Genomic DNA, 16,747 nt, shown 5'->3' with positions numbered 1-16,747 from the left:
CACGATGTGGTGCTGGTTCGAATCTTGAGCTATCAGCTCATGGAAAGGTGCTTTCAGTGTTGTTATTACACGCTTTCATTTCACTCACTCTGTCTGTTGTTGTTGTAGCCTCAAATCTTGTAACTCAATTTTAACCCACTTCCCAATGTGGTATCGACTGTAAACGTGGTATACTTATGTCATGCTGATGACAATACTATATTCTATCATTAAAAATAAGTATTTGTAAACAATCTTTTTTATATGTTAAGTTTCGGCTTGGGTCTAATTGTCCACGCTCAACTGACGTTGGCTGTAAATCACCACGGTCCCCTTACGTTGTGGCAAGCTTCGGGCCCACTTCCTGAAGTCGTGGAGTTCTTCCATTACTAGTACGGAACATTTCATTAAAGCGTGTTTTTAAAAAAGTTTTTTTGTATATATATTACTTACTTTTTGTTGTTGTTGCTGTTTTGGAAAGTAATTTTGTTTATTCTAAGTGCTGCACGTGAGTGTTTGGGAGGAGGGCAGGGGAGGCACATCTTTGGCGTAGTGGTTCGTGCACTGGGCTATTATAATCCGAATCACTTGGGTTTCAACCCTGGCCATGTACATTATTGGCAAGTGGGATCTGGACCTGTGCAGGGCCATCCCTTTAACTAACTCGGCCAAACGTACCTGCTGGTGCTGTGTATGCAAACAGAGCACTGGGAAGACACATACAGTGAGGGAAAAAAAAGTATTTGATCCCCTGCTGATTTTGTACATTTGCCCACTGACAAAGAAATGATCAGTCTACAATTTTAATGGTAGGTTTATTTGAACAGTGAGAGACAGAATAACAACAAAATCCTGAAAAACGCATGTCAAAATTTTTATAAATTGATTTGCATTTTAATGAGGGAAATAAGTAAAACATGCAAAACATGACTTAGTACTTGGTGGCAAAACCCTTGTTGGCAATCACAGAGGTCAGACGTTTCTTGTAGTTGGCCACCAGGTTGCACACATCTCAGGAGGGATTTTGTCCCACTCCTCTTTGCAGATCTTCTCCAAGTCATTAAGGTTTCGAGGCTGACGTTTGACAACTCGAACCTTCAGCTTCCTCCACAGATTTTCTATGGGATTAAGGTCTGGAGACTGGCTAGGCCACTCCAGGACCTTAATGTGCTTCTTCTTGAGTCACCCCTTTGTTGCCTTGGCCCTGTGTTTTGGGTCATTGTCATGCTGGCATACCCATCCACGACCCATTTTCAATGCCCTGGCTGAGGGATGGAGGTTCTCACCCAAGATTTGACGGTACATGGCCCCGTCCATCATCCCTTTGATGCGGTGAAGTTGTCCTGTCCCCTTAGCAGAAAAACACCCCCCAAAGCATGTTTCCACCTCCATGTTTGACGGTGGGGATGGTGTTCTTGGGGTCATAGGCAGCATTCCTCCTCCTCCAAACACGGCAAGTTGAGTTGATGCCAAATAACTCCATTTTGGTCTCATCTGACCACAACACTTTCACCCAGTTGTCCTCTGAATCATTCAAATGTTCATTGGCAAACTTCAGACGGGCATGTATATATGTGCTTTGTTGAGCAGAGGGACCTTGCGGGCGCTGAAGGATTTCAGTCCTTCACGGCGTAGTGTGTTACCAATTGTTTTCTTGGTGACTATGGTCCCAGCTGCCTTGAGATCATTGACAAGATCCTCCCGTGTAGTTCTGCGCGGATTCCTCACCGTTCTCATGATCATTGAAACTCCACGAGGTGAGATCTTGCATGGAGCCCCAGGCCGAGGGAGATTGAGTTATTTTGTGTTTCTTCCATTTGCGAATAATCGCACCAACTGTTGTCACCTTCTCACCAAGCTGCTTGGCAATGGTCTTGTAGCCCATTCCAGCCTTGTGTAGGTCTACAATCTTGTCCCTGATATCCTTGGAGAGCTCTTTGGGCTTGGCCATGGTGTAGAGTTTGGAATCTGATTGATTGCTTCTGTGGACAGGTGTCTTTTATACAGGTAACAAGCTGATATTAGGAGCACTCCCTTTAAGAGTGTGCTCCTAATCTCAGCTCGTTACCTGTATAAAATATACCTGGGAGCCAGAAATCTTTCTGATTGAGAGAGGGTCAAATACTTATTTCCCTCATTAAAATGCAAATCAATTTATAACATTTTGACATGTGTTTTTCTGGATTTTGTTGTTGTTATTCTGTCTCTCACTGTTCAAATAAACCTACCATTAAAATTATAGACTGATCATTTCTTTGTCAGTGGGCAAACGTACAAAATCAGCAGGGGATCAAATATTTTTTCCCTCACTGTACGCCTAGGAATTGTACTAGTAAAATAAATCGGTCGCGTATAAGGCATATCTGTTAACCCCTTATCAGTGCCTACCTTATTACAGATTACAATGATTACAATTCAGACCTTATTGGTCACCCCGCGCCCTTATAAATTTCAACGTTCAACCTATAAAGTCCCATCACAAGGGAGAAACACCAAAAAAATTGACAAATTGTTGTACTCCATTTTTCTTACAAGATACAAATAAAACGTATGGGTTGACAGGTATGATATGGTGCTCTAACATAACTTTAATATATCGTAATGACAAAGGAGAGGGGTCTTTTGAGTCTAGATGTTCGCACGACTACAATCTCTGTGACACAAAGTTAATCTCCTAACCATTCACATCATCAGAACATGATATTATGTTCAAACTTTGGCCTGTGCCTCCGTTCGCAAAACACGACGATAATTTAAAAAAACAATATGGTGTGACATCATCATTGAGGAGACCAAGGGGGCTATGCGTAATGATGCCTTCCACTCTCTCAATACCCACTGTGGCCTAGCAACTGACCTTGGCCAGAATGCACCTTTGCAGGGCATAAGTCTGGAGGAGGTGCGGCGTGCAGGATGAAATGTTTTGTGTAGGTAAAGCTTCCACTTTTAAAACTTTACATTACATTTAGTGCGAATGTTGGCTCAATTGCTCTGTTGTAAACTAACATATAAAGTCTCCGCAATTTGTTCCCACGTTCTTCTCAAACATTGCCAAGCCACTTGACGGATGTAATTGGTTGAGATGTTAGCGCTGTCAAGTCCCGTGCATCTCTTGTCTTAGTGATCCAATCAGCCCAGTTGCATGACATCGTTTAAATGGGGGACATACTCAGGGGTTGTGGGTGCACGACACGATGTCAAACAACCTTGAAACAAATGTTAATCGGTGAACAGAATGAGTAATGATGTAATCTGCTTTTGTCGATCATTGTGGCCAAATGGGATTTCATGTAAGAGTTATTGTAAATATGATGTCAATATGAGTGTTTAACGGGGGATCGAGTTCACCAATAAAACACCCCTCACTAAGAGCACGGGAATGGTTCAGCCTATAACACACCCCTCACGAAGAGCACGGAAGTGGTACAGCCGATTTTGCGTGACGAAGCCGTGTGGAGGAGAGACGCTAGGTATTTTCTCAAAGAAGAATCCTTTTGATATTTGGGCCATGAGGACAGGCATGAGTCGTTTAATTTAATACAGTAATTGTAATATGAAAAGTGTTATTGCACAAAGAATGCATATAATGGGGGAAACTGTGCCGTATAATTATATAGCAACGAAATGTTGATTATGGTTTAAAATATTACACCAAAAGATGCCTACATTGGGTGAATAATGTTATTCGGGAAAAGTAATATTCATGTGTTAAGATGTTGATTCTATCTGGAAGTGATTCCCAACAGATAGTATGATGTAATTGGAAAAAGTAGTAGGCTTAATAGTATGGGAAGAGGAATGTTAATAGGTGTAATGGAGCTCTGTCCAAGTGTAATGACTCTCGGACAACGCGAACTGTAGAGGGTTGCTTTATTGCTTATTTAGGGCGCTTCGCGCAGATAACTTATCCAGGGATGACACGCAGATAACTTGGGCTAAGGATGGCACGAAATTGATGACGACGCGAAGACAGTCGACCCCGATCCAACGGCAGCCCCGAACCTTTCCTCTTTTATCCCCCGGCGTGGCCCTCACTCCGCCCCCAGCCACGCCCCCATTCTCGAACTCTCTGGCCCGTCCCCGAACTTCCCAGGTGATCACCCCCTTGTCACAACTCGGCCTCTATTAATATCAGCCCCTGTAATTACTACCCGCGACCGCCAGGCCACGCACTGTCCCTGCGCCCGCAGTCTCCACACACGCACTGTCTCTACATGAGGATATTTTATTCCGATCAACTATTTGGGACGTGGTGCGCTTCATCGTCACAGCTGCGCTGTGCAGAGCAGAAGCTAATGAATGAGAGTCTGAAAGGGAGGTGGTGACTGCCGAGAGCGTCATCAGGAGCCGTCAGGCCATGCGAAAGGACTTAAAAGAGGAAGAGGGCCATCGGGTTTCCTGCTCATCTTTAGGATGCCCAAAAATCCATTCCACGACTGCAAATATGGCTGTCTCGATAGAAGCTGCGTCGTTGTTGCAGATACAATGCTCCAAGTATTGAAGCTCCAAAAAAGTTGCGTCACTGCCCTGTGTGAACTCACAGCAGAGCAGTGAGGTGTGCAAAACTGGAGTGTTCATTTGCCGTCAAGCATAGCGAGGTTTCATGTGAAATCGTTGTCCCACGTAGTTCTTGATTCCTTATGTATATACTTGATGTTTCATGAGATAAAAGGCTGTTGGATTACAAGTGCATCGGCGTTGACAATACTGTGTTAGGGGATTGTAAGTCAAGCTACTCTTAACAGAAACATGGAGCCACTGAATTTATGTCTGTTACCTGTCGACCCACGCTTTTGTTATAACCTTGCCACAACTGGCAAAGGGTGTACCCGGGGGCATGGATGGGTCAGGCGCAGAGCCACGGCCCCCACTTTCAAAGTGAAAGCCCATCGTTTATGGCTTCGGCACAGGAAAGATCTGGCGCATTTTAAACTTGTCGTGGAAATGAGGCATGAGGCACTATTGGGGGAAAAAATTAGGAGGGGAAAGAAAAAATACTTGGTGTTCTGCCTAAAGCATGTTTTGTGACTTGGACCTTATGGGCCAGACCATTGGTCCTGCACACTAAGTCATCCCCTTCTGTTTAGAACGGCATTCTGTTTTGCTCCTCCCTCATGCTTCTTGCCTTGACCCCCAGTGCATTGCCAGGTCTTTTTTTTTCTCTAGAGAAAAACTCGCATCTGTGAGAGCCATTAAGAGAAAACACACATACGTGTATGTGTGGAAGCCATTACTGAAGTTATATCCATGTTTTGAGCTGCTACTTTGTTTTCTTTATCGGCATAATCGTCTCTGCACTTTCATAAATGGGTCTCAGTGAATATAACAAATGTTATGCAAATGTAATACATGACATGGATACATCCAGACACGAGCGACTTATATTTAGCCCTGCTGTTAAGAACTATTGATAAATTACCTTAGTTGACTGTCCTCAAGGTGGTACAATTCTTTTGACCTCGGCGAGATGATGGCCCGAGTTGATCCGCAACAAGAAATTAAAATTGCAACATTCTAATTGCGAGTCAAGCGATCTAACCAAGAATCCCCGGTATCATGAATGTGTCCTCATTCCACTTAGTTTGTAGTGACCCATGGCTCTTTGAAACTCCGAGAGACAGCAGAGAAGCAACAACGGCATGGGAGACCATGACCGTGGGAGGATAATGAGGCTGTTGAAATACTGTCAATCCACTGCTGAATGATGGCTTTCCTGTGTCGCAATGGTCAGATGAATTTGGGCCCAAGTTCACCAATTTGGTCTTTGAGGGTTGGTCTAGGGGGGCCAGGTCAGGTCCAGGTAACACTTACCATGAATGTTGGTCAATCAACTACCAAGAGTGGCACAATACACGAATGATTGGTGGGGCCAAACCATGGGCAAGAGCCTGTCTCTCCAATATTGATGTCTCTATTAAATCGCTGCACCAGGTGTTAATTTAAGGCTTAGCTGACCTAGCAAGAGGCATTGAACAGGTTCTTCACATACCAAGTTCAACTGACGCAGTGCAAAAACCCAGGCCGTCGGGATCGTAGTGCAGTGTGCTAGTTCCTACGCCCCACTCCCAAACTGCATAGACACAGACCCACACACACACACACAGACACGCACACTAAGCTCTCAGGAAGTCACACACTCATGCCAGCACATGGAGCACTGTCCAAAAATTCCTAGAATAACTTGGACAGTTGTGGTCAAGCAAACGTAAGTCAAGTGAGAAAACATAGAGTGCATGCCGATTTAAAATGTTTCTATATGCTTTATCCAGACAAAAACACGCACACACACACACACACCAAGATTTCTCAATTTAGCTGGATAGATTGTCGAAGGCAAATTATATTTGTAAACACGTATTAAGACTGGTCGTGTGGGGTGCCGAATTCAGACCCAAGTATGCACATGTTGACAAAACCATGAAGCCAGGCACTACTCTTTTTACATTGAGTCCTCCATAGAGCAAGCCCAACTGATGCTCATATACACCATTTACCACTATTTGAACATGGTTAGGAATTGAACTTTGCTTGCCAGAACTGTAACGCAGCACACGGACCAATACACCACGCACCCTTCTCAGAACGCACGCAACTCACCTATATCAATACAAAGACCACCGGTATTGCCTTCATGGACTGTTGGGAGCAAGTAGTCTTGAAGAGCAACTATTAAGACTTACACGGTGTCAGCGGCGGCTCAGAGGTCAGAGCGCTGAGCTGGAACCGTTCAAATCTGGGCAGTCGCTCATATGATCAAACCGAGTTCTTGAAGTCTAGAAAATTTACATCAGCCCAGTTACCAATGACTGCACAAAAGCCGATCAATAGCTTTATTTTGCACTTCAGATTTGACTAAATTCAATCTCTTAGAACTACAATTCTGTTTTACTTTCATGCTACAATCTCATAGCAGAGCTTTGTGGGAAAGTGTGCCCTTTCAGAAGCCCTTTGGAAAATCTCTTCCATGGGCCTTATCTGACACACGCAGTGAGGTTTCTCAAAGGATTCTTTGTTTCATGACGTGATGCCGAAAACACAATGTGGAATACATGTCTATAAAACGTGGGATGGGGGGAGAGACCTACATGGCACAAGAGGGTAAGAGATGTGGCCAACAACACACGACATGTCGCCTTTGTTTCCCCGGTGGCTCATATGTCCACATGAACCAGTTACTCGTTTTAAGTCTTTGAATTTACCTAGGGAGAGACCAATAGTTATTCTAAAGTAATTTATATAGTGCCTTAAGCAAGGAAATTTACAGAGAGTTAAGAATGGTACATATGAATGTAACGGTGGAGATGAGGTGAATGAAATAGATGAGAGGAAGCAATGGGCGAATCTGTGATTCGTGAATTCAGTGGGACCGAAATTGAAAGTGAATGATGATGGATTGAATGAATGGGGAATGAGTGATAGCCATAGTTAGTTCTGATAACACCACACATGTTTGCTGTGGAATGGAAATTACACTCGGGCCACCGCATTTGTAGCACGAACCACTGCGCCCACGTTCCCCAAACACGCGCATGGCCACACACACGCACAGAGGCCATCCAGCCCTCCAGGATTGTACGAAAAAAAACCTCCAGCGCACACAGAATGAACGGCTGAAAAGCATTTCGAACACACAGCGGTTACGAATGCAGAGATACATGGCATGCTACCAACAGTAATATAACTGTACAGTTCAGATTGGAATGCCAGCAGAGCGGTGCATGGGAAACCAGGAGCTGAGCGAACGTGTCCCTATGTTTGGAAGACACTCGAAAATAACGCCACTAGGGCGCAGCTGCACAGGCATAGGCCAAAGATAGTTCAATGATTTTGGTGACCCGCAGCAAAGGACGCGTAGGAATGTAGTCTATAAACATTGGGCAGAGAGAGTTAATTTACAGTACTGGGTCTGGTCGTGGGAGGCAGGCAACGGTCCAAGTAGGAGGCTGCTTGTGAGGGGCCCCCCGAGTTGCTTATGGAGGTCGTGACCGCCTGTCGCGAACTCTGAAGCCACCAAATAAAGAGGCTCAGGCACCCCCAGGCCAGGAGGTGTTCTTGGTGTTGCCAGCGTAAAAGGGGCTGACCTGGGAGAAGACATCCTGGGTGCGATGGACAACTGAATGCAGTAATGGTGTCACCTGAAAAACGCTGGTTGGGGGGAAGGCAATGGGAAATGATTACGATTACGCTTCCTGATGGCTCAGAATATTGGAGAGAGCGCGCACGACGTTCACAGAAACACTTCAGTGTTTTTGTAGGGAGGGGAGGTTGCCCAGGGAAAGCCTTTCAAGGAGGATTTTGTCGAGATATTCAAATTTGGGATCTCGAATGCAAGAACAATGTTAACACCAGGAAAACCGAAGAACATTAAAGAAAGAAATGTAAAACCCAAGACTGAATATACAGGATTGTGCAAAGTGAGGTGGAACGAATCAGGACAGCTGTTTATGAAATGAGGATAGATGCTTGGAATCTAACCCAGGAACTCCGCAGCGCCAGATTTGTGCTCCAACCATGGAAACCACCCGGCTATCTCCAAACACACACTTTAATTACAGCCTGATTTATCCCAGGTCACCCTTGCGTAAGAGACTAATTATCCCAATAGGCTATTCACCCTGTACGAGTAAAGACCACTGGTTGAAATGCCAATTCTGTATATATTAACCCTGCGAAGACCACACGAACAGCCTTCTATTGCACCAAGGCCTTGAGGTGCCAGCGTCGGAGATGTCCTAGTGAGGCCACTCGCACTTCTGTGGGCTGCTCTGCGGGGCTTTCAGGCACTTCTTCAGCAGCTCGCATCCGGGAGGTGCCCAATTCTGTGACACACGTTCGCAACAAAAATACAAAGATCCCCTGTTGTAGCCTAAACAGACTGTCGAGGCAAGTGCTGTTAGCGAGTAGCACCTACGAGGTGCTGGCACGGCACACGAGGGGGTGGGTGGGTGGCCAGCATCATGTCCGACTGCCTTTGCCTGCCTAGTGGCGATGTATACACACTGCACCAGGTAATAATTTGAGGCCGAGTCGGCCTAAGGGAGGCCTAGGACCGGTTCAGATAGATAATCGTCACTGGTGTTGGCCGTGAGTGGGAATCGAACTCGGGTCCACAGATTTGTAGCGCAGAGCGGTAACCGTTACACTACCGCTCCGCACACACGCGTGCACATGTAAACACACACACACAAGCACACAGACACACAGCAGGTACTTATTTTAGGCTGAGTTAATATGGAGAAATCCCAAAAGCTAAATTCAGAAACCACTGCCCAATGGTGGTGTGGCTACAATTCCAGGGATTGATTGCAGGCTGCTAGGATCGAAACACAAGAGTGTGATGGTTGATGTCAAGAGGTAATGTGCGTCCCTGCACATTACGCGTGCTCACACCACTGCTGGCGGAACAAAACTTCCACCACAGGGACCTCCATAGAGTGTTTGGTTTACTCCATGTTGACCGGACACGTTGGAAGAGGTGGACATAGCTCAACAGACGTAACCACATTTTACACGCCACACGTGACACCGCAGTGGACCCATTTCTACTGCTGGACAGCGGCAATGGGGGAGATGATGAGATTGAGTTGGGCCTCCATCTGGACCGCGAGTCCGGTACGCGAAGCGTTAAAACACGTGCAGCTACGTCTAAAAAAAAGGGCGCCATCGTGTGGCGAAAGTGCTCAAACACAACGACGGGGACGAACTCAGTGGTGGGGAAAGGGGCGCGATTAACTTGCAACTGCGTGGTGAGAGGGCAGCACCCAGTGGCTTTCTTTAGGTATGGCAACGCTTTGTTTTTAAAACTACTGAGCTAACTCAATTATCTGGAGTGATTGGGGTAAGGGGAAAGAATGGCTTGACAAAACAAAAATACAGCTCATCCAAAACACGTGTACATTTAGTTACAAAAATATATTTGTTATTCAGGTATGTAAATTGGGAGCGAATATGTAAATTGGGGTGTACGTTGGGAGTGAATACTCAGAATGCAATGCCGTATTTTTATTGCTTTTAACAATAACCGGTATACTTGTTGACGTTTGCCATCACGTGACAACCAAGTCACTGACCCGCGACGAGGGGCAGCTCCTGGGAGAATGAGCGCAAGGCATGACAGGCGCACATGAGCACCGTTAAACCAAAACCTGCATAGTCTGTCCTCAGATAATCAAGGGTTAACGGTACAGAATTCTTGAATTTCCCTGAAATGAAACCGTTCGTACATTTGGTATTCATGCCATTCTTATTGCGCAATGCTACCCAGGAAGGTGCTATTGTTTTACGGAAATAGTCTGCAGTAGTTTTACAGTTGGGGCCGATGATTGCTATGTGTTGATTCGTCATAATCATCATAATCCATGGGGTGCAGATCGCCCGTTATGTGTTCACTGCATGTTTCCTCATTTGTTTCCACTTTCCGTGCCAATATGCTCAGGTAGTGCCACATCTTTCCGGCACCAACCTCTTTATGACATCGTCCAGCCATTCTCTGTTAGGTCTTCCTCTCTGTATTCTTTGGGTCTTTCGGTAAAGCCACGTAGATAGAAAAATAAAAAAAATATCACGACGTTTCGATCGCAACACAAGCAATCGTCATCAGGTGAAACAATATTGCGCGAGAGCTGCTGAGGCAGGAAAAAATATATTTCTTCCTCTGTGCTGAGTAATTTGTGGGAGACTTTTCAAATTCGTCAAAAAATTGGACCACGGACGCCGGTTCGCTCGCCCGACACTTTTTTTTGCGAATGTCACAACGTCTTTCACGCCCACCGCGAAGCAAGCGACGCGCCACTCACGGCCGGGACATCCTCGGCGTTAATCAGGGTGGCCATAAGGTTCCAACCGCGGACCTCTGCAACAAGCGAGCAAGACGGGCGACCGCTTGGGCCGTAATCCCGAAGCTGTCACAACCGCTGCGGACAAAGACGCATCCCACCTAACAAGCAAGCAGCTCTCACCATGACAGCAACGTCACACACGTTCAGCTGGGGCTGCCCGGCTACGAGGTTCGTCCTGTGCTCCTCCACTGCCTCGGAGACGGTGGCGAGCGCCTGCTGATACTCTGCCTCTGTGGGGCTGCGGAGTATAAAAGAGAGGCAGGTTACAGGGCACAGGAGAGAGCAATCCCCCCTCTCTCTTCGCTGCAGAGACTGGTCGGCATGCGTGCTGGTGGCGAGCACCCCGTCAAGGCGGGTCGACGGGGTGGTGTGGCTGTGGCCAGGAATCAAGTGCAGCCAACTCTCAGCTCCCGAGCGCCAACGCTCACCGATTCAAATTGCAGCGGGGCGCCACGGTGGCGAGGTGTTAACTACCTCGCCTGGTATACGGGTGGTCGTGGGTTCGATCCCGACCCTGACGCCTGTTGTATATTTGGAGTTTGCGTGTTCTCCCCGTGGTCGCATGGCTTTTTATCTGGCTCCTCCAGTTTTTCCCTCCACATTTAGAAACATGCGTTTATTGTGTTTGGCTGCTGTATCATTCCACACAATAAGCCACTTTGTTGGGCTACCATTTGTGGCCAGGTCGCTTCTGAAAAAGAGCTACATAGCTCGGTGGGACTTACCTGCTAAAATTAAAATAGTTTAAGATCAGAAATTCCGCTGCCGAATGATGTAAGTGGGCAGTGGTTATACTAAGCAGTGCATGATTTGAGATTGGTGATCACAGTTTCACTGTGAGCTATTCTTAATCGCCCATCAGTGTAGGACGAGACAGCCGAATCTGCTGCGTGCTGTTCTGATGCGGATTAAATACGGACTATTGTTTACTGGGTAAATTGAAAATGATGATGATGATGATGCTACCTGATTGGATACTTTTCTCCAGGATCACGCCCAAGGTGGAAGATAAGGGGCAGGCTCGTGTGCTCCGTTTGGTTATGCGTCGTCACGTCTTCAACATGTTGTCCTGGACAAAAGTTTACTCCCTAGCGAGACAGAGGGAGACAGCCAAGCGCACACACACACACACAGAGATACACAGAGAGAATTAAGAGGAGATAACCCTCCTACTCCGAATGCATAGCTTATAGACATCCTACTTGCTAGACTGTCTCCTACAGTTAACTCATAGCCCTGTGTGATTCGCCAACCCCGCCGCATCGTGGACATGCGCCTTCACCTCGAGTTGTTCGACGCTCAGGATGGATTCCCGATTTCCGGAATCCGAACAAATACTGAAAACGTGAAATCGCATTAAGTGACGTCACTTTAATGATGTCCCTTTTGAGCTTATGCTGTCCAAAAGCGGGGCGCCGCATGGCACCCAGTGATGTCACCATTCCTTGCATTATCACATTTAATTTGGTACATAATGTAAATAATTCAAAAATCTGAGGAAAAAAATAAAAAATTACGTTTTGAAATCTGGAAATCTGACTTTTTTTCATCTGAAACTCATCCCTACTCGATACTCTGTCAGGCATGGAGGCATCTGTGTAGTCAGGTGATGCTGTGGTTCAAGCCCGTGGCTCACAATCATAAGATTACCAGTTCAAATCCCATTTCAGGGTCAACTCAGCCCATCATCTCTCCCGGGTTAGTAAACTGAGCACTGCTGTGTGGGAAGTCAACAATACTAGGGAGAGACTGGCTCCTGCCATAGGAATGTAAACTGTTTTCTGTGAGCACAGAGCCGCCAACAGAGATGACTCCTACGCGACTACCCATTAGAGAGGAGAGATAGACACTTTGATATTCTAACTCGATTACGCGTGTAAGGGAATTAGAGACAATCAGCATATTTATTTATACTGGAATAATCCAACGAGCTACAAAGCTCTTGTTCACAGATGTCCAGTATATTTAGTCAAAGATCCAACGGTGATTGCCCTAGCAAAACGTCCGGGCGTAACTGAAAGGAGGCAGAGCTGATTGTGACTTTTTTGACTTCCTTCCACTGGGGGAGGACACAAGGAGCGAGGTGGAGGGGGGGGTGGTGACACCTGTTTAAATTCCTCCCAGGAGTTGCTCCACGTCCACAGGTGTGCCTTGTAGGCGCCGCAGCGCACGGCCATCAACTCGTTGCCCCTGTAGTAGAACACGGGTCTGCAACAGTAGAGAGCAGAAACACAGAGAGGTCGCCGTTGCTACAGTGAGGGAAAAAAGTATTTGATCCCCTGCTGATTTTGTACGTTTGCCCACTGACCAAGAAATGATGAGTCTATAATTTTAATGATAGGTTTATTTGAACAATGAGAGACAGAATAACAACAAAATCCAGAAAAACGCATGTCAAAAATGTTATAAATTGATTTGCATTTTAATGAGGGAAATAAGTATTTGACCCCCTCTCAATCAGAAAGATTTCTGGCTTCCAGGTGTCTTATACAGGTAACGAGCTGAGATTAGGAGCACACTCTTAAAGGAAGTGCTCCTAATCTCAGCTTGTTACCTGTATAAAAGGCACCTGCCCACAGAAGCAATCAATCAGATTCAAAACTCTCCACCATGGCCAAGACCAAAGAGCTCTCCAAGGATGTCAGGGACAAGATTGTAGACCTAACCAAGGCTGGAATGGGCTACAAGACCATTGCCAAGCAGCTTGGTGAGAAGGTGACAACAGTTGGTGCGATTATTAGCAAATGGAAGAAACACAAAAGAACTGTCAATCTCCCTCGGCCTGGGGCTCCATGCAAGATCTCACCTCGTGGAGTTGCAATGATCATGAGAACGGCGAGGAATCAGCCCAGAACTACACGGGAGGATCTTGTCAATGATCTCAAGGCAGCTGGGACCATAGTCACCAAGAAAACAATTGGTAACACACTACGCCATGAAGGAATGAAATCCTGCAGCGCCCGCAAGGTCCCTCTGCTCAAGAAAGCACATACACATGCCCGTCTGAAGTTTGCCAATGAACATCTGAATGATTCAGAGGACAACTGGGTGAAAGTGTTGTGGTCAGATGAGACCAAAATGGAGCTCTTTGGCATCAACTCAACTCGCCGTGTTTGGAGGAGGAGGAATGCTGCCTATGACCCCAAGAACACCATCCCCACCGTCAAACATGGAGGTGGAAACATTATGCTATGGGGGTGTTTTTCTGCTAAGGGGACAGGACAACTTCACCGCATCAAGGGAAGATGGACGGGGACTTGTACCGTCAAATCTTGGGTGAGAACCTCTTTCCCTCAGCCAGGGCATTGAAAATGGGTCGTGGATAGGTATTCCAGCATGACAATGACCCAAAACACACGGTCAAGGCAACAAAGGAGTGGCTCAAGAAGAAGCACATTAAGGTGCTGGAGTGGCCTAGCCAGTCTCCAGACCTTAATCCCATAGAAAATCTGTGGAGGGAGCTGACGATTCGAGTTGCCAAACGTCAGCCTCGAAACCTTAATGACTTGGAGAAGATCTGCAAAGAGGAATGGGACAAAATCCCTCCTGAGAAGTGTGCAAACCTGGTGGCCAACTTCAAGAAACGTCTGACCTCTGTGATTGCCAACAAGGGTTTTGCCACCAAGTACTAAGTCATGTTTTGCAGAGGGGTCAAATACTTATTTCCCTCATTAAAATGCAAATCAATTTAGAACATTTTTAACATGCGTTTTTTTTGGATTTTTTTGTTATTCTGTCTCTCACTGTTCAAATAAACCGACCATTAAAATTATAGACTGATCATTTCTTAGTCAGTGGGCAAACGTACAAAATCAGCAGGGGATCAAATACTTTTTTCCCTCACTTTATGTGTTTCTGCATTGCAAGGCACGTGGGCCACTGGCTGCCCCCTGGTGACCTTTAGTGCGGCCCCTGACGTGCGCTTTTACCCGTGGCAACACCACAGGAAGGGAAGCACAGTCGAGGTTGTAATGTGTGGATGAATAAAAATCAGGGTAGAACGGTGGAGAAAGGTGGCTTAAAGAAAGGGACAGAGGCAAACTACGCAAAGTTGCAGGTGGCTTTTTGCGATTGAGACTGGAAAGAAAATTACGCAAAATATTAGAAAGGGCCAGGTAAATGGGAAAAGGTAGAAATGCCGGGACGGAAGTCCCCAAGATGGACAAAGGAGGCACGGCTCAAGATGAGCAGCGGTAAGAAAGAATGGGCGACGAGCAGGATAGGGGAGGAAGGGGAGAGAAGGAATGACTGGGCCAACATGTCGGGAATGAGAAGGTGACTTATTATAAGAGGGGAGGGAAGAGAGGGAGCGGGAAGGAGCAAACAGAAGTGAGCTGCGTGGAGGGGAGCGGCGTCTTGTTTTCATAGAGGGTTGGAGGGGGTGTGAGAGGTTTTTTTTTTGCGGGAGGCTTGAGCTGGTTTCGATATAGAGAAGGGGTGGGTGCTTAATTTGAATTGAGGTTTAGTGGAGAAAACAAATCTGAAGACAGAGCAAGCGAGAATACAAGTGAAAGAAAAAAAACACAAAATTTCAGATGTTGAATTGTATAGCCACCCCGGATCGAGACAAATGTATTACATTGCTGGGTTGATGGATTATCACATGCCTAAGTTACAGCCAAAATAATGTTCATGTTTGAAATTTCACAAATAATGTTTACCAACATGTAATATCACGAAGCATAATTTCACACCAACAAATACACGCGTGAAAAACACCTGTTGCTTTCCAACGGGACAATCCGAGCAATGCAGCCATGAACACTCTTGACTACGCATGAGTTACTTACACTTGTGTTGTCATCATTTACACTCTGCAGACGACGATGTCGCAACAAACCCTGACCCCTCTGGACTCCTCTGCGACTCGTTGGTGAATGGACCGCAGCCCCCAAGGATGCCCTGTAATGTGGTGGGGTGCTGCCCTGGCTGACCCTGGGGCTCCCCATCGCTGTTGTTTGGTATTTGTTTGTTGTTGGTGGTGGTGGTGGTGCTTGGTCGTGGGTTGTGCCGCTCTCTCCTGCGTTTTCCTGCCTTGACTGCCCCTCGCCCCATCCGCGACCTCCCACGCACCCTCCTTCTACCCTCATGAAGCTTACTCTTTCGCTTTGTAAAGACTCTTGCAGATTTCACCCCCTGACAAAATTTGCTCAAAACTGGGTTCACCTGTGTTCACCAATCACCCCGTTCCTACAATTAGCACGGTTGGCTACGTACGGTGCGAAAGAAATTCAACATGCATACACCGCTCCACCAATCAAGATAATTACCATGGGCAGATATCAATTCTCCGCTCCTAGCCGAGATGATCACCTGGGTATGGTCTGGTTGTTGAACAGCGCAGGGCTCAGGTCCAAGCCATCGAGCTGCCGGTCAGAGGGTGGCCTCAGCCCAGCGAGCACCAGCCCGGTCACAAATAGGTCCATCACCGTGCCCAGCTGCCGGCTCACCTGCGGCACAGCAAGCAGCACAACAGCCCGTGATGACGATGATGAGCGGCGGTGGCTCACGCAAACGTGCGTGCAGTGAGACTGGATGCACACAAGCACGGTCGGCCACATTCGTGTCATGAACCCTTTGCCGTTCCGAGATGTCTGCAAGTTTCTGGGTGGGTGTCCCATTCACCGCTGAATCTCGGAGCGTGCAAGCCGCTCAACGTTCATTTGATTTAGAGAGGCGTAGCGCCGCTGTCTGAAAGACACTGTACACACCGCAGAGAACTGTAGTGACACGACCACACTCTATGATAGCTGGCACCAAACTGTGCCACGTTCCCTCCCGCATGGCCTTTTTCTTCCGATTCTGTTCCAGTGACAAAATAGGAAGCAATTGTATGTCATCAGAAAAACAGAATCGGAAGAAAAACTGATGACGTACACACACGTCATCGGAATTGAAAAGGGTTAACGTGAATGCGTTTAGAGATGGCC

At 46.6% G+C, this 16,747-nt stretch overlaps 1 protein-coding gene across 3 annotated transcripts in view; it reads right to left on the bottom strand.

Moving 5' to 3' along the window:
* Positions 1 to 6,219: 6,219 nt before the first annotated feature.
* The window catches only part of GALNS (galactosamine (N-acetyl)-6-sulfatase), a 38,086-nt gene continuing 27,558 nt past the window's right edge, over positions 6,220 to 16,747 (bottom strand). For all 3 annotated transcript variants that reach the window (XM_032957523.2, XM_032957522.2, XM_076068325.1), the window contains exons 11-15: positions 16,131 to 16,267; positions 12,923 to 13,025; positions 11,784 to 11,905; positions 10,938 to 11,055; positions 6,220 to 8,798 (exon numbers count right to left, since the gene is read on the bottom strand). In XM_032957523.2, the coding sequence (XP_032813414.2) occupies positions 8,712 to 8,798; positions 10,938 to 11,055; positions 11,784 to 11,905; positions 12,923 to 13,025; positions 16,131 to 16,267 (567 nt within the window). In that variant the 3' untranslated portion in view covers positions 6,220 to 8,711. The remainder of the gene's footprint in view (positions 8,799 to 10,937; positions 11,056 to 11,783; positions 11,906 to 12,922; positions 13,026 to 16,130; positions 16,268 to 16,747) is intronic.

Source organism: Petromyzon marinus, chromosome 20 (assembly GCF_048934315.1).
Source record: "Petromyzon marinus isolate PM22_M1 ecotype Great Lakes invasive population chromosome 20, UKy_Petmar_22M1.pri1.0, whole genome shotgun sequence".
NCBI lineage: Eukaryota > Metazoa > Chordata > Hyperoartia > Petromyzontiformes > Petromyzontidae > Petromyzon > Petromyzon marinus.
Note: the sequence above shows the minus strand (reverse complement) of the source record. Positions and strands in the feature narration are given on the sequence as shown.